The 26746-nt window shown below is 42.2% G+C and overlaps 1 protein-coding gene across 3 annotated transcripts in view; it reads left to right on the top strand.

The window, feature by feature from the left end:
- LOC147194736 (guanine nucleotide-binding protein G(I)/G(S)/G(O) subunit gamma-12-like) overlaps positions 1-16648 on the top strand; it is a 31501-nt gene extending 14853 nt beyond the window's left edge. For all 3 annotated transcript variants that reach the window (XM_086129484.1, XM_086129485.1, XM_086129486.1), the window contains 2 exons: positions 12389-12496; positions 13276-16648. In XM_086129484.1, coding sequence (XP_085985610.1) covers positions 12404-12496; positions 13276-13401 — 219 coding nt within the window. In that variant the 5' untranslated portion in view covers positions 12389-12403 and the 3' untranslated portion in view covers positions 13402-16648. The remainder of the gene's footprint in view (positions 1-12388; positions 12497-13275) is intronic.
- Positions 16649-26746: the final 10098 nt, after the last annotated feature.

The following is a 26746-nucleotide window of genomic DNA, read 5'->3' as shown; positions in this document are numbered from 1 at the left end:
CCTTTACACATCTACGCACACGCGTGCATACACTGACATGAAGTCTTATCTCTCCCGAGTCGCAGCCCTTTTTACAGCGCCTCCCTGCCTCACTATTCAAGTCCTTTGCAGCAGACGTCACTTTTTTTTTTTTTTTTTTTTTAAATAACAACACAACAGTGAACCCCAGTTTATCTCGGGGTTCCAGACCAAGAGAGCATTACTTTTTTTTTTTTAATACTCTTCTCTCCCAGCGGAACTCATTACAACCAGGCCTGCTGTGGCAAAACATGGCGCCACACACTAAAGCAACCTTAAATTCACACTTGCATGTATGCTATAAAAAGCCATTAAAAAAAAAATGAAGTACTGCAATAGAGCTGGCGTATGCGGTATTTGTTTTCTGAGAACAAAGCATAGAATTCATCATGGCACCTTCTCCGCCTTGGTTGCTTTTGTCTTTTGCATGTCACCGTGCGTCTGCAGTGACGTCTGAACGGTATTATCTGTCACATGCCTGTGTTTGTTTTGGGCAGCTCTGGGTTTGATAATGGCCTATTACTGGGGAACCGGAGGCTCCTAGGCACCTAACTGGAAACTGCAGGGACCTTGATCATTTGGATGATACCCAGCTGGCACCCACATGGGTGACTAGTTGCTGACGTTTTTAGGCCGAATCTGCCTGCGCGGTGGCTAGTAACAACATAGGCGACCTGTTTGTGCCGGCGCCAAAAATAGTCAAGTGCTAATGATATCATTGAGGCGCTCAAAGCCCTCCCTGCTGCCTGTGTCAGACTCTTGGCATCCTGTGCATATAGAGGGGTGCCTAAATACTTACGCAGCATCAACAAAGGCATGGCGGACAACAGTAGGGGGCCCCTCCCATGCAAGGAATGGAAACACGACCCCAGCCGTTATCCCCTACAAACAGCTTTACGATTACGGTACCGCATGCTTTGTTCCCCCAACAGTTGAAAATCATTTCAAATCCATTAAAAACGGCGTCGTTGCTCAGCGGAACAAAAGACGAATCTTCCGCTATCAACCCAGGCTAAACTTGGCTTCTCCCCAACATACAAAGATCTTCGAACAGTTGAGATGCATCACTTGAACGTGTACTCCCTTGACTACTACCCGCCTATTAACCAGCGCTTTGGCTCCATTTTGCGGCATGATTGAAAGAACACCAACTAAATCAAAGTCCTACCTATGCCTTCTCGTTCGGCAACTGGCCCGCTACTGCACATGTTGCGTGGATCCGCCTTCGCTTCACTCTCCTCCACCACGTTCCCGCTTAAACCGTGCAGCGCACCCACTTACACAACCGATCATGTGCAAATTCAACAATAGCCCAACAGCATGCCTGTGACCCTGCTAGCTAGCTTGTAATGTCCCACTCAGCAGTTCAGGAGCTACATTTTAATACCCGGATCACTGCTTGTGTAAGGGCTGCTAGAATAAGGCTATGTGCTCAAATATTTCTCATCTACATGAATGCATTTGCACTCGCGGATATTTTTTTTTTTTTGCACTGTAATAGAAACAAATAGAGCGTTATTATGCAGAACTAGTTTACAGATTTCTGCCGATGCCAAATAATCAGTTTGACGAATGGAATTGATTTGCAGGGCAATATTGTTCCACAATCGTCCTGTCTGGAGCCTGTGTGCATTACGGTGGCAACCTTAAAGTTCAACCAGAATCCATTTTGAAAACGCGACAATCTTTTTTGACAAAATATCTACTTTTCAAGCCAACCAAATCCTCAATTCCCCCTACACACCCTGCAATCGACTTGGGACCAGTCCACGGGCTACCGGTCGATCGCGATCGACTGTTTAGGCATCCCTGCGCTACACTCTCAGCAACATGTTGCATTCTGGGTACCTTCACAACATTGTAAACATTAAGCGTCCAGTCCCAATACACCGTGCCTCTGTGCAAAATGTAGCCATTATAGGTTATCTGCATTAGCTTTGTGTTTTGTAATGACTGTGGACTTTTACTTCGAGCATGTTCAGATTTGACCATGTGTGAATTTTGGCCCCCGTTTAACCCTTGTAAGCCAGGAAGTTTCCCGTGCCCCCCCCCCCCCCCCTGTGTTATCACACTTATCTGTAATGATGTCAGGCAGTCCCTGACACACATGTTGCTCCGTGTCAGTCTTGTTCCGACTGCATGTGCAGTCAGTCTTGTTCGTAATCCTGTTCCAAACATCAGCATGTTTGAGGACACTGATTAGCTCCCTTGGTTGGCTATCTCACTGATGTGCTTACCTTATCAAACATGACACACCGCTTTGTTTTTGGAGCAGGAAAAGTATACTTGATTGAACGTTTTTTAAAATTTGTTGTTGTGAAAGCTGTAGCAGACTTAATCCGCCATCTCGTCTGTGCTACCCTGCATATTCATAGTTCATTCTTCACAGATTCACCTATTTGCGCTGAATATCTCAGCATTCGAGGATGCAATGTATAATTAATCCTTTATTTAAAAGTATAAATATATTTTTTTGCTTTGCACACTTTTTTTTTTTAATATATAAGCAACAAAATTCACTTTGTGCGTGACAGCTAACTGTATTTTATTCTCTCGAAATAATTTAGTCGGGCAGTTTCAAAAAGCGGCAACTATGATGATTTAAAAAATATATACTGTATATATATATATATCCATCCATCCATTTTCCGAACCGCTTAATCCTCACTAGGGTCGCGGGGGGTGCTGGAGCCTATCCCAGCCATCTTCGGGCAGTAGGCGGGGGACACCCTGAACCAGTTGCCAGCCAATCGAGACGAACAACCATGCACGCGCACACTCACACCTAGGGACAATTTAGAGCGTTCAATCAGCCTGCCATGCATGTTTTTGGAACGTGGGAGGAAACCGGAGCACCCGGAGAAAACCCACACAGGCCCGGGAAGAACATGCAAACTCCACACAGGGAGGCCGGAGCTGGAATTGAACCCGGAACCTCTGCACTGTGAAGCTGACGTGCTAACCACTGGACTACCGGGCCGCCCTATATATATATAAATCACGACGGACACTAATACAATCACGCAGACACAAACGAAGAGTTTCACGACTATGACTACTTTCAGTGGCTTTTTTTTTTTTTTGCTGATGATAAAGAATATATGGCTGTGAATTTTTGAATGTCTGCATATGTTTGTGCACCGTTTGTGTTCAGATATCTGTCACTTAGTTCTAACACAGCAACATCGATGTATTCGATAGCCCATCTGAGGCATTTTGCATTGTTTGTGAGCAATAAGCCGACTGACTTTTCTGAGGCATAGCTATGTGGTTGTTTTAAATTCACAACACATAATTCTCTTTGTTTTATGTTTAGTTTGACTGCAAACTTCAACTGGGAGTGGCAATAGCTTGAAGTCTCGTTTTTGAAGTCACTGCCATCTGACCAACTGCTGCTTGTTGTGAAGTGATCTGAGTCCCCTGCCACCACAGAGCACTCAGTACTCACATTTATGCCTGCGAGTCAAAGCATAAAATCAGCTGAACAATGTCGGAAAACTTCTAAGACTGGTCACTGGTATCTCAAGACGCCACTATTTAGGAAATGATACAATTTTGCAGCAGGCCTGGTTCACTTGCCCTCCACAAGTAGATTAATGCACTAGACAGCAGTCATGGCACAGTTGAAGTGAGCCACAAGCAATTGCGCATGAATCGAGGGTTTGGAAGTGAGTCCTGTCTAGTCTTCTGTCTAGACAGTTTGCACATAACACTCACATTAAACGACACTTTTTTTTTCATTTGTCCTTTTTGGAGCCGCTAGCCTGATCTGTTGCGCTCGGTTCAAAGAGGCGAACGTATGGCCTTTCAAGTTGAACTGGAATTTTTTTCACAGGAATGCAGGACGGACAGAGTTGTGTTTTCTTGCACTAGTGCATGTTTAACCGAGTTCCCATTAACCTTTGCACACCCACCCTTTTCGAAGAAATCTTCTTTCAAGGAATAATGGGGACCTCTCAGCTGATCACCCAGCTGCATTCTTGCAGGCCTGCTGGCATAAGAGAACATGTGCCTTTCCCAGAATTTCCTTTTGTTCGACATGTGCAACGTGGGTGGGGTCGTGTCAGCTCCACTTATCTCTGGAACCATACCTGCCGTTGCAGGGTGGTGCTGCCGTTCTGGCTCTCGTCAGAGCCCTTGCACCCAACACCACGTCGCCAGCTATTTTTCCCCCTCTTCCTTCAGCTGACCTCTCACTTTGTGTGCAACTGATAAGATTTTGTCTCTACTGTGGAACCACTGAGGTTAAACATAATCCGTTCCCTTGGGATACCGGTCAACAACATAACATTTGTTCGGCTTCAAAAGCATGTTTTTTTTTTTCCACTGGAAGTAATAGAAATAGAACTTGAAAACCGACAAAATAAATAAGTTGGTATATAGAACTAACTGTCACAATATTGAGAGTACAGTGGTACCTTTACTTACGAAGTTAATTGGTTCTGGAAGAAATGTTACAACTAGAAAATTTCATAAGTCGAGACGCGTTTTCCATGTAAATGCGCTAATCCGTTCCATCATCCAATCCATTAGATTATTGCACAGTAAATGAGAGTTGTGAATAATGTAAAAAAATAAAGAATAAAAATTATGGTCATTTAACTTTTAACCACGTTCTCATCGTTTTTTTGCCCTCTTTAGTTCATGTTTTCTCTCAGAAGGGGTTTTTGCCTGCCGTTTTGTAAAGAACTGATCCAAGGATGTTTGCTTTTGTCGGCTTTCAACAATCCTTCGTAAATGTCCAAGGCAAACATCAGCATCGTTTTCTGGGTGATTCACATTTACGAAACATATCGGAACGCTTCACAGAGACACATACAGTAGAGGTCCCTCTTCGCCAATGGGATGCCAGGATGATGCTCGCTCGGTAATAGCCAATGGCAGAGCAGCTATACGGGTGTTGCGTTCAGGTTCAGTTTCGTATCTTGAAATTTGTTTCGTAACAAGAGGCAATATTTTCCTGTTGAGGCATTTCGTAACTTGAAAATTTCGTATGAAGAGACGTTCGTAAGTAGAGGTACCACTGTACTGTATATAAACCGCCTGCAGTTCCGTCAGCCGCCTGTTGGTGGTTTCATGGTGTCAAAATCAAGTTGCGGTCAAAATCTTACCACTTTAAAATTTTATCTTATTTCTTTCGGTACAAATTACTCCAGGTCTGTATTCTTATTCTTTCTGATTTTATCAGCTGCTTGTGCACTTTCAATCGCTTTATTGAAAAATGGTATCCCAACAATGACTAATAAGCATATTCATACACAAGCTGCTCAGCAGTATGCAGACTGGCTAACCTAGTTAACCTGAGCTCACTACACTCCAGTATATTGATCTTTAACTCCCGTGTCACTCACCACACACACACACACACACACAGTCAAACGGATATTTTAGTGTGGAAAGTAACGATAATACCTCCACCTCATGTGCATATTTTGTTGTTTCATGCTCCAATATCAATTTTTATTCAAATAATCAATGGAATCATCAATACAGTAATTGATTCTGAAAATCTTTTCAATAGCTGCAGTTCCAGTTGCTTCCTCACAGTTATTTTGGTAACTAGTGTCTCGGCACGTCAATTTCGATGAGTTCAGTTGCAGATCTTTGCATGAACCTGTCATGAACATACTGTAAAGAAACAAAAACGTACCCTATGGGCTTTACATATATGACACAATACATGTTTGATAGGGCCAATGTTTTGCAACAGTGTCCCCAAAATATAGTTTATTCATGATGTGACTTCTCAAAGTCTCAGGTCAAGACAATTGCACGTTAATGTCAGAGAAAGCAGCCATAAACAGAAACTGCTTTCTTTTTTTTCTTTTTTTTTTTTCTTGGTGGGAAAGTAATGATGTCACTGGTGGTTCTCACAGAATGAACAAGTGCTTGGCCACACAATTTAGTCGCTGCCTCACCCCTCTCACAGAAAGTCCCACCAACCCCTCTGGCTCGTAAACAACAGGACTGATGACTGAGTATTACTGCGTTTTATAAACAGGGTAACCAAGTAAGAGCACGTCGGTGTTTATACAACGGCGGGGGGAAGACTGCCCAGAATTGATGTGAAGTGTCGGGGTCATGTGGAAGGTGTAGCTGGCGACGGTTTCTCACTCAGCTGGAAAAGTGCTGACTGGCGACAGGGAGCATGAGAAGGCTACTGTTAGCTTGGCCCTCAGACTGGGAAAGTCCTGCTTGCGCAGTTTGCGCTGGGAGGGGTCCACATGAGAGGGAGGATGTGTGTGTTTATATGCGCGCGGCTGTGACAGAAGCAGCAGCCACTCGACTACTTTGTGGCTGGAGTCCAGGTCTTTGAACTCTCCTTTTGTTCAAAATAGCAGACGTCAGTCTACACTCCATTTTGGCATTTGTTACTCACACTGGTCGTCACTTACATTCAGTCATGAATGTACAGTATTAAAAGCCGCCGCTTGAGTGACGTGACAAAGAAAATGGAGCAATTAGGGTGCTGTGATGCCCTTGGGTGTGGCCAATTGCCCAGACATTCAGACTCATGCCACCACACCAGGCCCTGCCCCTTAACGACACGTGTTTACCACACCGACTCGAATTTGGAGTGGCATAGAAACATTGAGCATGATCCCGCTTTGACGCGCCCACAATACAAACTCTGGGGACTGTTACTGTCTCGTAAAGCCTGAATTACAGTGCAGTTAATTGATTGCTTGCTGCCACACTTTCACGCGGATGCAAACTGCTATCGGATGTCATAAAGGGGAAATGAGGGTGAGGACATGCAAGTGAGGCTTTGTTGACCAGTTTTGTCAACAGTCACACTTACCTGGACTTACAACGCCCTGATTTACCGAGATTTATGAGAGAGCCACAATTGTCAAAACACTTTTAGCCGTTTATTAAAGAGGACAAACAAACTGGGGCCCTTAATGGCTACTACTACAGTACACATGCTTTATTTCTTTACATTCACTTATAATATCTAATATCTCATAATCCAAACGCGCTTGAGCACTTAAGGTCACAAACTGATGGTAAGATGTTCACCAGAATTAATCGTTCCACTACTCGGAGCAAGTTGTCCAGGTCTTGAGGTAGGAAAGCAGCCCCGGATCATTTCACTTCCACCACAAAGTTTTGACTGTTGACATGATGTTCTTTTCCGAGCAAATTTTGTTTGATCTTTTGTTTTTATACAACAACTATACCACAAGTGTAACTTTTGTCATGTATTATTATTATTATTATTATTATTATTAATCATTATTAATAGTGCGTGTTATTATCAGTGTCATTTTCATGGTTGAGTCATTAATAGTAATCCCAAGCAAGACCGGTTGATGTCTTTGGATGTTATTCTGTCTATGTTTTTGTTTTTTTTTTGTGGTTTTTCTGACCTCTCGGGCGAGTCATCTTTGTTCTCTTAAAGTACATTTGGATGCTCGACCACCCTTAGGAAAGTTTGACTGTTCCTGTGGACTATTCCTGTTCCTGTGACTATTGTCTGCTGGACTCCCAAAGGCCTTTGTTTCTCATTTCTTCTTTAATTACGTGGCTTGATGTTTCTTTTTGAGATTTTCAAACCTACTTCATTTTTTATGAAAGGTACTCTTTAAGTGATGACTTGATTCGACAAGTCCAGCAATAATTCAGGCCTGGGTGAGGCCTGTGAAATTTCATTCTGCAAAAACAATAGTTAATAACAGTTCATTCAAGGCTTCAACAAGAGGGAGGCAATTACTTCTTCATATAGGGCTGATGAGTAGGGAGGTTGCTCCAACATGGCAGAGTTTTTCTTGGCCGGGAATTGCTCCGAGCATTGCTAGCCGGTGCCATGGTAAAGCAGCCATTCGTTGTCCTGCTCTAGCTCTCGCCTACCTCGCAAATGATCATCTGGCACAGTGGGCAATGACCATCAAATCAAAGAACGTGATCGGACTCTTCCACTGAAGTCTCCGTTCGGTCTCCAGGTCGCACGAGAAGGTCCACGACTCAACACTGGTGACGACGGGTCTTGTGGGACTCATCGTCACCCACTCCGCTCATTGTTTGACGACCTGACAATGAGGATATGTGTATGAATAAGGGCTGCAGAAAGCTGAAGTTGCAGTTGCTGTACTCCAAAGTGATTACATTGCAGGGAAACGTGCTTATTTTGTCATTAGCGTTTGTCTCCTGTGACGCCAGTCCTGGAACTTTTCTGACAAATCTTGTTTGCAGAGAAATTGAAAATCAGGAATGGGGCAAAAACGTTTTCAGGGCGCCTTGTAAAGCCTTGATACGACCCTCCAGGACCACACAGACTGTATGCTCGACTGGGCTGCATCTTCTTTTACACTTTAGCGGTTCCCGTTTGTATTCGTCAGCAGCAAAATTTAAGAGTTTTCTTTGGAGTGTAGCTCTGAACGGGACTGAGTCATAAGGCTTCTCTGTTCTTCGCTCTTTGAACGCTGTCTTAATGAAACACATGTGTGTGTGTGTGTGTGCGTGTGCGTGTGTGTGTGTGTAAAAGGTACAACATAGCAGTGTGGCAGCACTGCTCTGGTGGTCCAATACGTGTGTGCATTTGTTAGAGTGGGCTACAAGAGGTGGTCTATTTCTGAGGATTTTTTTTATTTATTTTTTTTTTTTTGAACTGCAAGGCTTCTACATGCACACTCAAACATACATACCTTACCTTCCAGTTGCAGTTGAAGTCGGACCAGTGGCTCAATTAGCTACTGGCGTCACATCACAGAGATTGCACACTTCGCCTGAGTTGACATGCCAGCTAAATGGTTGCTTAGTGACTTTGAAGTCTTCCCGCACTTTGGGCGCCCTCGAGAAGAAAACGAATTGTTCTATTTGTTCTCAAGTTACAGTAAAGCTTGACAGTTTTTCTTCGGATTGAAAATCTGACCTCTCATTGTTTCATCTTTCTCACTGCCACTTCACACAAAAGCCTGAGTTTCTTCATTCCCCCATTCCTCGGTCCTCCCAGTCAGCAGTGTGATTAAGAATGCGGTTTTCTTTTCGGTTAGCAAGCACTTTGGGCGGAATGAATTGTTGACCAGAAAAGCAATGAAAGGGTCATTAACTCGTCATAAGCAGGTAGGGTCCCTCATGAGGAAGGAGTGACATTCTTTTTTTTTCTGCCTGCACTGTCATTCCTTGTATTACTTCATTGTCACCTTCACTTTATTTGGGTGAAAACAAGTCAGTCAGAAAATGACCTTGATGTATACCTTTGACATGAGACATCATTTGAAAATTGCATCATTGTGAAACAATTTTTGCTGGTATCAAACAAAAAAGTCTGCTAATTTTGCAGAAACGTAATAAAAAACAAACAAACAAACAAACAACCCCCCCCCTCCCACCAGATTATTCGTTATTCTCAATAAACTCGCACGACAAGACTGACTCCTTCCCTCATCCTACCTGGATGAAAGGATTTTGGTGCCCTGTTCACCTCTCGCCGCCTCGCCTTTGTGAGAAAGCGCAGAGCGTTTCGCGGCGATGACTGTTCACTTTGTTGTGTGAACTTAGAATCAGCCAGGGGTGTCAAATTCATTTTTGTCGCGGGCCGCATTGTGGTCACGGTTTCCCTCGGAGGGCCATTATGACTGTGAAACTGTATAAAGGTTTAATCGCCGCCTCATATTTTACATATACAATGAATGGATAACTAGTTTTGGAAAACGGAGTACCCGGAGAAAACCCACGCAGGCCCGGGGAGAACATGCAAACTCCACACAGGGAAGCCGGAGCTGGAATTGAACCTGTTACCTCTACACTGCGAGGTCGACGCGCTAACCACACGACCACCGGGCCGCCTTAGTGAAAACAGAAAACGAATATTCAAACATTCATTGAGTGACAGCATGCGCCCCAAGTACTGACGCCGACTCCGGAACCTGGCAATGGAATTTTCACAGGGCACCGCATTTTCGGGAAAACAGGTTTGCAGTGCCCGCCCGGAACAGAGTGTCAACACTGGAGAATGTGCAGCTTTCCGTTTGCATTCTAGAATGCGAGCGTACAAATTGGTCGCTTGCTTGCCTTGTCCAACTTGACGGCCTACTGTCACCGATTGCATTGTTAACCATGAATGAAGTACATGCGTGTCACGCTTTTAAAAGGCCCTTCTGTTGTTTCTGCAAGTACTTCTCCTCTCCTGCAAAATTCTCTTTTCACTTTGTCATGCCCTGAAACAGTTTTTCTCCCCCCGCGTGCATTTCTCGAGAAGGGGAAGCCTTATGAGAAGTTTCCTGTTGCCCGATAAAGATGGTTTTGCCGTAAGCGGAATGTGTCTCAAGAAGAAAAGTGTGTTGCAGAATGTGCTCAAGGAAGTAATGTGTTTATTATTGTGTTGAGAAACCAAACTTGCAGTTAGAGGAAGTCTGCTTGCAGGGAGGGAGGAACGGCGCAACTGGACACGCACACGCAGCTCCCACATGCCATGGAAGACGGGTCCAGGCTTGTTCCCATCATCTCTGTAAATGATTTGCAGGAAGCAGAATCACAAGTTCAACCTGTTGCAGCTCCCCCTACACACACACACATATCCACCATTCAGTTGCACGTTTCAGTGCTGGAGTCTTGACCTTGCATTCGGGTTCGATGTGGGAAGAAAAATTCCCTGGATGGTTTCAGCAATTGTGTCAGTGTTGCAACTGTCATCTTGTTGGGCAAACGGCGCGGCCTCGTTGGGCCACAGTGAACGTACCAAATGATCCAAATAACCAAAATTTGTGGGTAATTGGCACCCTGACAAAAAGGCTAACAAATCCCGGCTAAAAGAACTCATTTTGTCAGCGTGAAGCTCCTCAGCTCACTTAACAGAGTTCCTTGAGTGCGAAAATGAAAAATAGTTTTTCGGTAATCTACACGGAGGTGATTGGCTAGATCAGACCGGCATCATATTTGCTGACCGATCATTGATCTGTTGTGCAAAATAAGACATTATAGAAAACACAATCTCAATCCTTCATCATTAATGATCCAAGGTTTCTTAGCATATACAATCAGATTTCTTTTTTCCCAATATTTAGAAAAATAAATGCAATTTTGTGTGTGTGTGTGTGTGTGTGTGTGTATGGGGGTGAGGGGGGGCGGGTTGTCAGGTGTATTTTTTCATTTGTAAACTTCAGAGGTCAAATAATTGAATGTATATTGGATATAAATTGTCGTGCATGTGTCTGCAATGAAGTTGTCTGTGAGCATAATGTGGCGCCGAGCCAGAGAAAAGAAATGTCACTTCTGGGAACAATGAAGCAAGAGGAAGTGTGAAAGATGAAATGACGTTCATAAACCCGACAGTGTTGTTTCTTTCCACGGTCCCTTTGCTGATTTACAGCCTTGAGCTGCTGTTCATGACAACTAGCATGCTGACGTTGTTCTGTGTGTGTGTGTGTGTGTGTGTGTGTGTGTGTGGGAAGGGGGGGGGGGCTTCTGCTCCTTCATTCAGTTATTCCATCAGAAAGCAAAAAGTGTTGCTGCGAGTAGTCGAGTGGTACCATGATACCGGAAACTTTAATAAATGTTGTGCACGAATGTGGTTAAATTGATGAAAATATGTTTTTAAATGGCTGTTACGAATAAGAGATCCTGAACCTTGAGAAAGAATCGCAACCGTTAGCAGTCTATTTTTGTCTCCAATAAAAAAAATTTTTTTGTCGATTGCTCAGTATGGTTAAATAAATAAATAAATGTGCACTGCGCGCTACAATAGTGGCTGCGGTTGCGTTATACATCCACTAGATGGAGCAACGTTGAGGGAATACGATACAATACAATACAGCTTTATCTGTATAGAGCTTTCACAACCGCTGCAGCTGTCACGAAGCGCTTTCCAGAACAGTTAAAATACTATGTCCAAGAAATCCTGAATATTGATCCATATATAAGGCCCATCGGATTATAAGGCGCACTGTCGGCTTCTGATAAAATTGAATGCTTTTCGGTGCGCCTTATAATGCGGAAAATACGGTACTATAAGTGAAGCTTTGATCATCTATCTATGCTAGTGATGTTTCCTGACAGTGTTAAGATAAGATAAGATAAGATAAGAAAACCTTTATTAGTCTCGCAATGGAGAAATTCCCAATTCACAGCAGCAAAGTTATGAAAGGAAGAAGTAGAACAACAAAATATAGGAGCTGCTGGAAAGGCAGCCACTCTCGCGGCACCATTTTGAAGTCAAAATAACAAAAATAACACAACACATAAGACACAGACAGTCGTGCAATCTTCACCACTTTTCTGCAGGAGTACATTTTAGGAAATGTTATGTTTGCCAGTGTGCTGTGATATTTTTCCAATGGAAAATATGTGGCTCACCTCCATAAGCGTTTGGAAACATTGGCGCTATGTCCCATACTCAAAGCGTGTGCCTACTTTTGTCTCTTCCTAGCGCGGATTGCCCAGGATGTCTTCGAAGGCTCACAGTTCTAACAACATCGCCCATGCCAGGCGGACTGTGCAGCAGCTGAGGATAGAGGCCAACATCGAGAGGATAAAGGTACATTCACTTACAAAAACTTTCCTGGGGTATATCGACACTTTCGGAATGAATGTAAACTTACAATTTATGTACCGTATTTTCCGGATTATATATCACAGGCGGGCAGGGGGTTCCGTAGTTTGGCCGGGACTCACACTCTGGAGCAACTTATGTGTGAAATTATTGACACATTATTACTGTATATCGTTTCACGTGTTATTTTTCACATTAAACCGCGCTCTAGGCCTCTGTTGATAAGTCGACGATGAGTCTGACGTAAGCGACGTAGAAGTGGAAGTACGGCATCTTCTAGCTCCGGTGTTGACGGAATTGTTTAAAAGTGACACAGAGGAGGAAGATTTCGTCGGATTTAGTGATTTGGAGTGACAGCAATGATTTGGTAAACTTGTTAGCATGTTCTTTGTGCTATCGTTATCTGAACAACTCTTAATATGTTACGTGAACATGCCAGGCACGTTCTCAGTTCGTTGTTTACGCGTCATGTAACGTTAGCATATCGTACAATTGTTGCTCTCTATTTTATTTTTATTTTAAATTGCCTTTTAAGATGGCATGTCTGTTCTTGGTGTTGTATTTTATTCAATAAATCCCCCCCCCCCCCCCCCCCCAAATGCGATCTATACTCCATTGTGATTTATAATCCGGAACATACGGTACCGCTCAAAAAAGGAGCGGGAAGAAGAAAGCGTTTTGAATCCCACTCGGATGTGGCATGTGGTGAAGAGGTCCTCTGCTCTCACTTGTGCTAGCGTTTGAATTTCTTTCTCTGCCCGCAGGTATCCAAGGCCTCCGCGGACCTTATGACTTACTGCAATGATCACTCCAAAACCGATCCTCTCCTCATGGGCATCCCCGCCTCAGACAATCCCTTTAAGGACAAAAAGCCCTGCACTATATTGTAGGAGTTGATACCACTCGTGCCTTGATGGGAGTCGTTTTTGGCTTATTAATGTCGCTGTGTTCTGTTTGTCGGGAGGAGCGAGGGGTGGATCGTGATCGTATTATTACCACGGGCTCATCTCTTTTTGTGTTAACATATTACTGACGCAACCCTGCTTTAGTGTTCTGGCTTGTTTCGTTTCGTTTTTTTTCTTTTTGACAGAACAAAGAAAGTGTTTCTGCGGCTCCAACACTCAAGTCTTTAATCGCTGTGCCACTCTTCGGTCTGTTATGATGACCACTAGCAAGCCTTTGGCTGCAACGAATTAACATGGCAACAGGCACGTCCTGGAGTCACCGGCGGTCCTCGGCTTCGTGATTTCTCGTAATGGGCAGCGACTGTTAGCATCTCTCTGCGGGTTCATGTGGGCCTTTTAATTTATTTTTTTGTCCAATTTCACTTTCAAAATTTCCACTGGCAACCTTTAATGTTTAATGTTCGGATAACTGAAGATTCAGGGGTTTTTTTCAAGGTGAGCTTGTTACCGTGGCGTCTGTGACAATCCACATTCCATGTAATCCATCTCGAGCTGATTATCACCTTGAAATGTCAGGTTCAGACACTTTTTTTGGAGGTTATTTCATAGTGCCGGTTCTCGCTCGCTCGCTAGGCTCTCCAAATAAGAGGCACCGTGTGCTTGCTTCAGGTTGTAAAATTGGCCCATAAAACAAAAGAGGATTTAAGACGTGATATATTTAGGCGCCAAAATGTTCGACCAACCAGCCCATTTCTTGATAACAAAGGTCGTCATTTCAGTTATGTCCGAACGCAAAATTAGCATAAATATTACAGCAATTATAAACCGTCAAACAACTGCCACGTTAACACAAGCATCATTCAAAATATACTACTCACAGGCTTGTTGTGGCACACTGTGGTACTGCCCTAACGGCACAAAAAATGCTCAATTTGGATTTGCCTGTGTGCTGTAAAAAAATCGACAAAAATAGTCCGATATTTGGCAGATTTTTTTTTCCTCTACCAAAGGACAAAGTACAGTATTGTAAAACACTCAAATGTTCTGCCTATACTTCATAGATTGTGGGGGACCACAAGACAGAAATGTCTGTCTTCATTATATAGATTAATCGGCTGATTAATCGATTATCGGATTTTTATTCTGCCAAATATCGGAATCGCCATCAGCCTCCCAAAAAATGTCGGGCCCTAGTAAAAAGACATGAAAACAACTATCGCTTACAAACCCTTGACATAGTAGGGGGGGGGGGGGGGGGGGGGTTCACTGTGCAATCAATAGTTGTCCGTATGTAACATTGAGAACAGAAATGTCTGTGGATGACTTCAGCGAGGAGACGCCTTCGTCAGCTGACATCCTTCGAATACGGTCGAATTGTGACATTAAACTACTTGGACCAAAGCTGCAAAAGCAGCCTTTAAAGACCACCGCCAGATTCCATCACTGGTGCAGTTCAGCTCGTTCGCTCAGCTCGCTACAGTTTGAAATTGTAAAATCATAATCCGGTTTGACTTTGCTGGGTTGTCGTTTCCAATGTTCGGTGCTATGGTGACGGCTGTATCCAACAAATAAAGCCCAAGACATGACATCATAACCTGTCTATGAATTTGAAAAAGCCAAGCGTCGTAATTCACGATCGAAATGTGTTTCTTTCCACAGTGTTGCCTTCTTTTAGCTGTTTTCCCCTCCCTAAAATCGCTTCACTGAAGTATATTTTTTAAATTAATTTACTTCAGGAAATTGTCACTTGAACCATTTTATATACTGTATATATTTTGTTTATGACCTACAGTGGTGCCTTGCGATACAAACAAGTGCCTTGACTTATAACTTTTTATCCACATGAGCCATCACTTGTTTTTTTGTCTTGAGGTAAGAGCAAAAATTTGAGATCCAAGCGCGCTTCACCTCGTTTTGTTTTGTGCTCACGTTTTCCGTTTTTGCGGGTTATGTGGAGAGCAATTTTTTTTCTGCAGGTCATTATGGCTGCGTGCAGTTTTTCATGTGGAAAAGAAAAAAAAGACAAGCGCAGTCACGGAACGAATTCAACTCGAATCTCAAGGCACCACTGTAATTGGGTGATTATTCGAGGCGCAACGATTCATCAATAAAACAGCAACCAATTCATTCTCAAATTGATCATTCATTTTGATCATCGATGAATAGGCTCTATTCCTTCATTCAAAATTGTCCAAATTTTCAGAGTTCCCGCTTCTCGATAGTAAATCTCCTCCGTTTCGGTCATCCTCCATGAGGGTGGCCCGATTATCAAATCCAAATAAAACAACCATCAACATTTTTTGTGTCTTTCCGACCTGTTACGGACCAAACCAGTGCCTGACGTAAATTATGTTCATTTGAAATATATTCACCTTTTTGAATAAAAGGATGGAAAATATAGATAATTTTTTTTCTCCGATGAATCTTTTATTGAAATAATCGTTAGTTGCACCCCTAAAAATCGTAATTGAAACAATTTTTAAAAATGCCACGATTGTATTACTAAAACGAACAATTTTACATGTGTTACATTCACAATTTTAGGTTTTTTCCTTTATTTTTTGAGACCTAATCTACAAAAAAACTGCCCTGAGCAAAAAAAGGTTTGTCGTAAACTTTGGTACCCAAGTGGTAGGGTGGACTGCACTAATGGTGGAAACATGCTCATCTATCCAGAAGCTGGTGGTCCATTGAACCAAAAAAAAAAAAGTTGGACAAAACTTGTGTCACACTTAATCGCCTTACTTATGCTTGCCTTGTATTCCGAAGAACACTTACTGGGAGAACTGTGGTTGAATTTGCAGGGTGGAAATCATTTTTGATAATAGCGTAAAAGTGTACGGTGCCATCTTTGTGTCTGCGCGTGGTGCAAAGCCTCTCATATCTCATTGGATTCGCCTGGTGCTTCTCTTTTCCGCAGTTATTGTTATCTAACTGATTGTTTCAGGGTTTTGTTTTTCTTTTGGTCTCTTAACAGTTGCTTCCCCTTGTTTGCAATAATTCCCATCAACCTCTTAAGAAATATTTAGCTTGCCACTGCCATGTCATTTCTGTCAGTGAAGCAACTTTACTGTACAACTGTTCCATTAGATAGCGTGTCAAAATCTGTATTTTGAGGAACGTCTTTATTATTCATAAAGCAACGTTTGTATGAAGATGAGCGAAGTGAAGCAAAGTGTTCCTATTCCTGTTCCAATATCTCAATTAAAAAAAAAAGTGTTGTGTCAGAGGATCGTTGCTTGAAATGGAGTCTGTTTGTGCTTGTGTGATTTTGTTTGCTAATTTCAAATGCGGGTAAGAGGAACAGAGGGTGCAAAAGTCTACACACCCATGTTCAAGTATCACGTTTTTTTTGTCATGTAAAAAAAAAAAAGAAGAAAAAGAAACCAAGATTAATCCATTTTCAAAACAGTTCTTATTATAAACAAAATTCCCTATCATGTGTGAGTATAAGTGGTCTGACGAGACAAAGGTTGAACGTTTTTGTCCTCAACTCCACAGTGAAGTATGGTGGGATCAATATCCTGCTTTGGGGCACTTTTTTCAGCTGGAACAGGGAGGGAAAGTCTGAGCGGTTACAAATAACTGTCAAACCTTTCAAGCTTCTGCTACAAAAGAACAAATGTCAGGAAAAGCCTACTAGAGCATCTAAGGTTTTTATACCGGTTTATCCCAACATGAAAAACGTGAATTACATATATCATCAGGGAGACCGGAAGAGTCACAGAAAGGCATCTAATTGGACATCCTTGGAAGGTTTGCCACTCTGCTCTTTGTTGGAGAGGAGCGAGTTGAAAAAAAAACATTTCAGAAGTCTTTGCAAATAGTGTATGTACTGTATATAAAACTGTATCTAACTAGGGGCTGGAAAAACCTTGAGCGTCCCTCACCGGGCCGTTAAAAACCACACTGAATACATTTAAATGTAGAAACCCCGCTTTTAGCACTCACAGAGTCATGTTACTATTTCAGGAAAAGGCCTGCTTTGTTTTCATTCTCTGTTGGTGGCCTCTTGGGTGTTTCTGACTTTGTTGTGTCCGGACCTGATTTTCTTCTCTTCATTTCCACGTAATGGGAAGACGGCAGGAATAGACACCGACTGTTACCTGAAATAGCATCACATTTATGACATCAGAAATATCAGGTGGCCCAGTTGTACCTCCTATTATGCATGGATTTCTAAATCTACAAATGCATCTGCACATTTCGAAGAAAACATTTTCAAAGTTCGTTCTGAACAAACTCCTTGATTGAATAGAAGATACATTGTAAAACCTCAGGTTGGAATCATTAATAAACATTAGAATTAAGTAATATACTACTACTAGTACACTGTTAAAAAAAACTTTTGGGGGGCCTGAAACTGTAATCTAAGACGAGAAAAAAAACTTGAAAGTATAAATGGTTGAAATTTATGGCAACACTTACTATCGCAAAACAAGAAGGTTGTTTTTGGCTTTACATTAATTTGGGTTCAATAAAAGGCACAACCGTTCCCAATAAAAACATTTAGTTCAATTGCTCAACTTAAAATGTGATAGAAGTTTGTTGCCATTTTGAGTTCATCCCAAATTTTGTGCAGTGTGCTACGAACTAATGTCTTTTTTAAAAAAAATGTTTATACAATAACCTTAAGGAGAATAAGTGGTCATTTTTTTATGGTGTACTACTAATTAATAATGTTATACAATAAACCTAGTGATAATATGTGGTACCGAAAATGGGTGCAGAATTATTATTATTATTAATAATAATAATAATAATATTGCTTGAGAATTCCTGAGGCATTTCAGGGTAGGCCTACCCAGGCTTATTTTTAACTGAGGGGGGGGGGGGGGGGGAATCCAAAGTGAGCATGATGATTTTTGATAATTGTGCAAACACTTTGGCTCCAGTTCTCGGCTTCGAAATTCCGATTGAGCAGCCGTCCCTAATCAAGTGTCCGCCGAACGCCTTTGCACGGCTTGCAACATGCAAGAGCACGCATGCGCCCTAATGTGCCACAGTGTGACAATCCAGCGTGGCAGTTACAGTGTCACGGTGTCGGAATGTGCTGATGAGGGGGTGGGGGTTGGGGGGGGGGAGCAGCGCGGTGGATTGATGTGGGGGTCAGTGGGGAGGAAAGGGAGGGGCGGGGCTGTTGGGTGGGTGCGGAGGGCGCGTTCTGAGTTCGCGGACTGTAGTGGCACTTTGCTCCCTGTGGTGGCCGCAGCCACTTCTGGAAATGTACAAAACAGACTTGTGATTCAGTGACGCTGCCTTTTTTTTTTTTTTTTTTTTCCTTTGCGACGACTGCAGTTTTAGTTGTGATTCCAAACTGGAAACGTTTCATCAGAAATGGACAACTGACACATTCTATTAAGCCTTGTTTGAAGCCGAATCCGCGGCGACCGTGGCATTTTTATTCAAGCTTCATTATGATATCCATTATGATGGAATTTTCCAAGATGAGCCTTCATCATTACAGTGAAACTTTAAAAAAAAGTATTTTTAATTATATTCAATTAGGACTATCATATGACTGTGACTGATGAATCATGACACTTTACACCGCCTGACACGTTCCACTATTGGTGGCGGAAGGGTGGACCTAAGTAGAAGCAATGGACCAGAACATGTAATGTTGATGCTCGAGTAATATTTGCGTCTACATTTTTTAGCAAACCCAAACGGTAAACTCGATGTGAAAAATCCACCCTGAAATGGAATTTGCCTTTCAGTGCTTTGGTGTCAATAACATTTGTCGTGAGAGTAGTGTGAGATGGATTATGATGAGGGAGTAAACGTTGAAAGACGTTTTGGGTGGAGTGCACCAAATCATTTTTCTTTTGATATGTGCCATGTTTTCTTTCATGTTGCACTTTTTCTTCTCTTTTTTTTATCAGCTTTTTGACCCTAAACATTGCAAAGTCACATATCTTGCACTAAAAGTTACCTTTGACTTTCAAAATTTGAAGAATGTGCTGATTTTGACATGTTCTCTGGCTTATGCAACATATTGCCGGTTCACATTATGCGGCGCCATTCAATGTGCACACTTACCACCCCCACCCCCTCCACTCCGTGTGGAATTCTGCTCTATTTTAGAATCTCTCAGATAAAAAGCTGCACATGAACTGTGACCTACAAATTTTCTAGGATTCACTTTCGCCGGAAGCCTCAAGGGGGACGATCTGCGCTACCCCACCCCGATTTGAAATGAGCCTTGTCCAAGGTGTCACACTGTTGAGTCACACGCCACGCAACCTTTCACACAGTGCCAACTGGATTCACAGAAGCCCACAAAGTTCGGGGGCGGGGTAATACTTGGAATCCGCTACTCACTATTTGCTGTTTTGGGTTATTTTTAAATCACCACTCGGGAGATTGTTTAAACTTTAGCCCCCACCCACTCACCCCCGCCCCCAATTTCCCCAATTATGCAGAACCGTGTTGACTTAGCACAGTGTTGAATGTGTTCTCACATGATATAAAAAGTCGACACACCCCTGTTCAAATGCCATGTTTTTGTCATGTGTTAAAAAAAAAAGGGGGGGGCAAGATCAATCATCTATAAACTTCCCACTTTTACTGTAACTTTCAGCCTGCACAACTCCAACCAACCATTTTCTAATCTGCTTTTTCCTCACAAGGATCGCAAGCATGCTGGCGGGGGGGGAGGACACCCTGAACTGGTTGCCAGCCAATCGCAGGGCACACATAGACAAGCAAGCCATTTGGGGGAACAACAGATGGCTGAAATGACAATAAGTTAACATCAATAATAATAAAATTAATAAATAAGAGAATTTAATGTGCACTGAAGAGGTATTGGCCAAATGTTGTTTAGGGACACACCTGCCAGACTCATGTATTAATCTTCATTCCAGCCTTCATCAAAGTTATGGGTGGATACATAATTTTGTGTTTGTTGTGGTTTACACAAGTTATTTTTTATGATTTGTTCATTCGTTGACAGAATGCCTGCACTTCCATTCTCGATGGTGTTTGTCCTCATTAGGGTCATAGGTGAGCTGGAGCCCATCCTGGCTGACTGTGGACGAGAGACGCGGGGGGCCTGTGAATGAACCTAACATTATGTGTTAGCATTAAACTAGCGGACGAAAAAGTCAGAGTTATGTTGTTGAATTTGAATGATGACACACTGAAGAAATGTGATCCGACCCATGATTGTTTTTCATCCTTTGACAAAGGGGTTGTTTTGCAACTTTTGAAGTATCACGTGACACCTCAGGGCCGCATTGCGCAACTGCGAGACAACGTAGCTTCTCGTGACGGTGACTCATCACGTTGTGAGGGGGATTGCCCGCCTTGCCCGGTGACATCACCTGCTCATGGCGCAGTTGGAAAAGCACCAGGCAAGCACGGCCAAGGGCAAAAGTCGTTTTGGAATGACACGCTGTTCCTTACACAAGTCGAGATCTGTGCAATGAGCTTCATTCTCATCAGGCTTCGACAACAACATAATGATGTGAGATGGCGGGAGCAATGTCAGAAGTGCTGACCTAATTTGTACATTTACAACCTAGTTTCTAGTATTACTTCCTTGAAATTGTATTCCCAACAGTTTACTTTCTTCATTTTGTAGCCTTTTCTGAGCTGCACAGCTTCCAGGACATGGTTTTGTGCAATCCGATTTCAGCCTCATCGTGTTGCCATGTCAATCTAATATGCCCAGGGTCTTCACAATCAGTAGTACTGGCCCATATAACTTCAATTACACTCCTCACAAAATGTTAGGAATGTTGACTAACATTTCAGGATGAAAACAAAAATGTGCTACTATATCTGTATTTGTTCCTAACGCATTTGTGTGTGAGGCTGGCTTTAGTGGTAGCACTCTAATGTGGTTTAGATCCTACTTGGTAGGCAGGACATTTTGTGTTAGCCTTGATGCCACTCTGCGGCATTGTCGTATGGTGTTCCACAGGGCTCCATTTGGGCCCCCTACTGTTTTCATTGCATTTACTGCCACCAGGTTAAGAAAACAGTGTATTTCCTTTCACTGCAATATTCATTTTGGAAGATTTTTTGATTTGTTTTAAAAACCTTGAAATGGTCTCGCTCCACCCTCTCTGAACTCCTCCCCGCTTCTGGATCTGCTGGTGGCTTGGGTCAGTGGACCAGACGATACTTGAGGTACTAAGGACTCAGAGGGACATTTTTATTCTTTGGCTTTTGATGCAGCTTGAAACGCAGCATTGTTTCAGTGTTTTCTTCAGTTTACTGTTTTATGACTGTTTTAACTCTTTGATTTCATTCATCTGATTTTTAATTAATGTACAGCACTTTTTAAAGAGCTATGGTTTCATTTCTATTTTTGATTTTTGTCTACTTAACGCTCGTGCTGAAAAAAAATATGAATCTGAAATCTGCAGTGATTTTTTTTTTCTTCAGTGCATAATTACTTCAGAACTTTTTGGAGCCCTACGTTTTACCTTTCCTTGAGTCATTATTGTAACATGATCTCTGCATGATTCTCAAAGCGTTGAAGTGATCGCAAGCCAACTGCTCTGTCATAGAAGACGTTTTGGCTCTCGTCCGAGTAGACTTTAACGTTTCATGCAACAAGGCTTGGTTAGGACCGCACCAGCCTAAAGTTGGTGTGGCAAACCCAACTATTTATGCTCCAAAATGGAGGCACACCCCAACCATGAATAGTATCATTCTTTTGAAATGCAAAATGACAAGTCGACAGACTTGGAGCATAAACAGTTGGATTTGCCACTCCAACTTTGGCTGGTGCAGTCCGAACCAAGTGTTGGTGCATGAACTGATGAAGCCTCCATGGATGATGACACAAACAGAGCAGTCCCATCGATTTATTGCCTTGAGAATGAAATGAGCTGGATGAATAAAACTATCCAAAAGGATACTCTTACTTTAGGGCAGGGGTATCAAACTCAGGTCCTGGAGGGCCGCTGCCCTGCATGTTTTGCAAGTCTCCCTGTTGCAACACACCTGATTCGAATGAGCAGATCATCAGCAAGCTCTGCGGAAGCCTGATATTGAACCTGTTCATTTGAATCAGGTGTGTTGCAGCAGGGAGACTTGAAAAACATGCAGGACAGTAGGCCTCCAGGACCTGAGTTTGACACCTATGATGTTTAGGAATGCGTTTTTAGCTGAAAAAAACAACCATGTATAGCAAGGCGTTTTGAGCCGAAAAAAACCGACCATGTATATTAAGGCGTTTTTAGCCGAAAAAAACGACCATGTATAGTAAGGCGTTTTAACCCGAAAAAAACAACCATGTATAATAGTAAGGCGTTTTTAGCAGAAAAAAACGACCATGTATAGGAAGGCATTTTAAGGCCGAAAAAAATGACCATGTATATATAATAAGGCGTTTTTATCGGGAAAAAAATTGACCTTGTATAGTAAGGCGTTTTGAGCCGGAAAAAAAAAACGGCCATGTATCGTAAGGCGTTTTTAGGCGAAAAAAAAGACCATGTATAGTCACGTGTTTTAATCCCAAAAAAAACAACCATGTATATATAGTAAGCCGTTTTTAGCCGAAAAAAAAACGACCAAGTATAGGAAGGCGTTTTTAGATGAAAAAAAAACGACCATGTATAGTAAGGCGTTTTTAGTCCCCAAAAAACGACCATGTGAAGTAAGGCGTTTTGAGCCGAAAAAAACGACCATGTATAGTAAGGCGTTTTTAGACGAAAAAAAAGACCATTTATAGTAAGGCGTTTTCAGCCCCCAAAAAACGACCGTGTACATACAGGAAGGCGCTTTAAGCCGAAAAAACGACCATGTCTGGGGAGATGTTTTTGGCCGTACAAAACGACCATGTATATATAGTAAGGCATTTTGAGCTGAAAAAAAAAAAAACTTGTATAGTCAGGCATTTTTATCGGAAAAAACCCCACCATGTAGAGTAAGGCGTTTTTAGCCGAAAAAAAACGACCAAGTATACAAAGGCGTTTTTATCGGGAAAAAAACGACCACGTACTGTAAGGCATTTTTAGCCCTCCCCCCCCAAAAATGACCATGTATAGTAAGGTGTTTTTAGCCGAAAAAAACGACCATGTATAGTAAGGCGTTTTAATCCGAAAATAACAACCATGTACAGTAAGCCGTTTTTAGCCGAAAAAAACGACCATGTACTTTATATGAAGGCGTTTTAACCCGAAAAAACCCCCCAATGTATAGTCAGGCGTTTTTATCGGAAAAAAAATGACCATGTATAGTAAGGCGTTTTGAGCCGAAAAAAATACGACCATGTATCGTAAGGCGTTTTTAGCCGAAAAAAACCGACCATGTATAGTCAGGCGTTTTGAGCCGAAAAAAACGACCATGTCTAGGCAGATGTTTTTAGACGAAAAAAACGGCCATGTCAAGTAAGGCGTTTTTAGCCCAAAAAAACGACCATGTCAAGTAAGGCGATTTGAGCCGTAAAAAACGACCATGTCAAGTAAGGTGTTTTGAGCCGAAAAAAACGACCATGTATAGTAAGATGTTTTTAGACAAAAAAAAAAAAAAACGACCATGTATAATAGGAAGGCGTTTTTAGACAAAAAAAAAAAACGACCATGACGAAAAAACGGCTTACTATACATTGTCGCAAAAAACGACAATGTATAGTAAGCCGTTTGTATACATACTATACATGGTCGTTTTTTTCGGCTAAAAATGCCTTACTATACATGGTCGTTCTTTTCAGCTAAAAACGCCTTACTATACATGGTCGTTCTTTTAGGTGAAAAATGCCTTACTTTACATAGTCGTTTTTTTTCCTCGAAAAATGCCTTACTTTACATGGTCATTTTTTTCAGCTCAAAACGCCTTACTATACATGGTCGTTTTTTTTGGCTAAAAACGCCTTACTATACATGGTCGTTTTTTTCGGCGAAAAACGCATTACTATACATGGTCGTTTTTTTCGGCTAAAAACGCCTTACTGTACATAGTCGTTATTTTTCAGCTAAAAACGCCTTACTATACATGGTCGTTTTTTTCGGTGAAAAATGCCTTACTATAATAATAATAATAATAATAGATTTTATTTATAAGCGCCTTTCAAGACACCCAAGGACACTTTACAATAACAAAAAACACAAAAACATGGTCGTTTTTTTCGGTGAAAAACGCCTTACTATACATGGTCGTTTTTTTCAGCTAAAAACGCCTTACTATACATGGTCGTTTTTTTCGGTGAAAAATGCCTTACTATAATAATAATAATAATAATAGATTTTATTTATAAGCGCCTTTCAAGACACCCAAGGACACTTTACAATAACAAAAAACACAAAAACATGGTCGTTTTTTTCGGTGAAAAACGCCTTACTATACATGGTCGTTTTTTTCAGCTAAAAACGCCTTACTATACATGGTCGTTTTTTTTCGGCTAAAAACGCCTTACTATACATGGTCGTTTTTTGGGGCTAAAAACGCCTTATTATACATGGTTGTTTTTTTGGGCTATAAACGCCTTACTATTATACATGGTCGTTTTTTGGGCTATAAACGCCTTACTATATACATGGTCGTTTTTTTCGGCTAAAAACGCCTTACTATACATAGTCGTTTTTTTGGGCTAAAAACGCCTTAGTACATGGTCGTTTTTTTCAGCTCAAAACACCTTACTATACATGGTCGTTTTTTCGGCCGCTTTTTTCGGCTAAAAACGCCTTACTATACATGGTCGTTTTTTTCGGCTAAAAACCGCCTTACTATACATAGTCTTTTTTTTGGGCTAAAAACGCCTTACTATACATGGTCGTTTTTTTCGGCCGTTGTTTTTGGCTAAAAACGCCTTACTATACATGGTCGTTTTTTTCGGCTCAAAACACATACTATACATGGTCGTTTTTTTCGGCTCAGAACGCCTTCCTATACATGGTCGTTTTTTTGGGCTAAAAACGCCGTACTATACATGGTCGTTTTTTTGGGCTAAAAACGCCTTACTATACATGGTCGTTTTATTTCAGCTAAAAACGCCTTACTCTACATGGTCGTTTTTTTCGGCTAAAAACGCCTTCCTATACATGGTCGTTTTTTTCAGCTAAAAACGCCTTACTATACATGGTCGTTTTTTTTTCTGCCGTTTTTTTCGGCTAAAAATGCCTTACTATACATGGTCGTTTTTTTCAGCTCAAAACGCCTTATTATACATGGTCGTTTTTTTTCGGCTAAAAACGCCTTACTATATATACATGGTCGTTTTTTACGGATGATCAGATCATCAGCAAGCTCTGCGGAAGCCTGACATTGAACCTTTTCATTTGAATCAGGTGTGTTGCAGCAGGGAGACTTGGAAAACATGCTGGACAGCACCCTTCCAGGACCTGAGTTTGACAGCTATGCTTTAGGGCAACATTTAATTACTATATTCCCCTCTGGGTACTGTTGATAAATTAATAGGCGTCATCTTGGTCTCACGATGTCAAAAAGTTAAGTGCATGATGACGAGAACTGTTTAACCCTTTCATGCGCCCTGTTACCTGATAACATGATGAGCTGTCCACTGTAGTTACCGTGGGCGGCCTGGTAGTCCAGTGGTTTGCGCGTAGACTTCACAGTGCAGAGGTACTGGGTTCACTTCCAGCTCCGGCCTTCCAGTGTGGAGTTTGCATGTTCTCCCCAGGTTTGTGCGTGGGTTTTCTCCGGTTTCTTCCCACATTCCAAAAACATGCATGGCAGGCTGATTGAACATTCTAAATTGTCCTTTTGTGTGAGTGTCGGTGCAGATGGTTGTACGTCTGTGTGTGCCCCGGATTTGCTGGCAACCAGTTCAGGGTGTCCCCGGTCTAATGCCCGAAGATGGGCTCCAGCACCCCCCGCGACCCTTGTGAGGATAAAGTGGATCGGAAAATGGATGGATGGATGGATGAATGTCCCCAACCCTGGAAGGGTTAAATAACAATTCAAATTGAACCAGGAAACGTATTGGTCATTTGTGCAATATGAATTAAGCAGCCAAATCTATTTGTTTTGACCCGTTTCAGGGGACGGCCATTTTGCCACTTGCTGTCAACTGAAAATGACATCACAGGGCCTCAGGGCGTAGTATTGCTGACTCGTGCGATATTTATCAGCGGTATCAAGACTAAGTGGGTTCAGTTCTCGCTGAAGGCCCGGGGTTCTCGTCGGATCATGAAAAATGTCCAAGTATGTCCTTTCGTCAAGGAAGCCAGCCGGGCAAGAATGCAAAGTGAACGCTCGCAATGAATCAAGAGAGAATTGTCGAAAAGGGAGAGAGAGTTTGGATGAATGAGCACGGTGGTGCTGAGCCACGCAGAAGCCGAGCAGAGAGAGTGCGGAGGATTATTGTTCTCTTTAGCTCAGAGATGGCAGCGAGGCCAACGTGACCCCCGTG

This window comes from Hippocampus guttulatus, chromosome 14, assembly GCF_054856545.1.
Source record: "Hippocampus guttulatus isolate MCC_2025c chromosome 14, RoL_Hgut_1.0, whole genome shotgun sequence".
NCBI lineage: Eukaryota > Metazoa > Chordata > Actinopteri > Syngnathiformes > Syngnathidae > Hippocampus > Hippocampus guttulatus.
The sequence above is the reverse complement of the archived record's forward strand: the minus strand, read 5'-3'. Positions and strand labels throughout refer to the sequence as shown.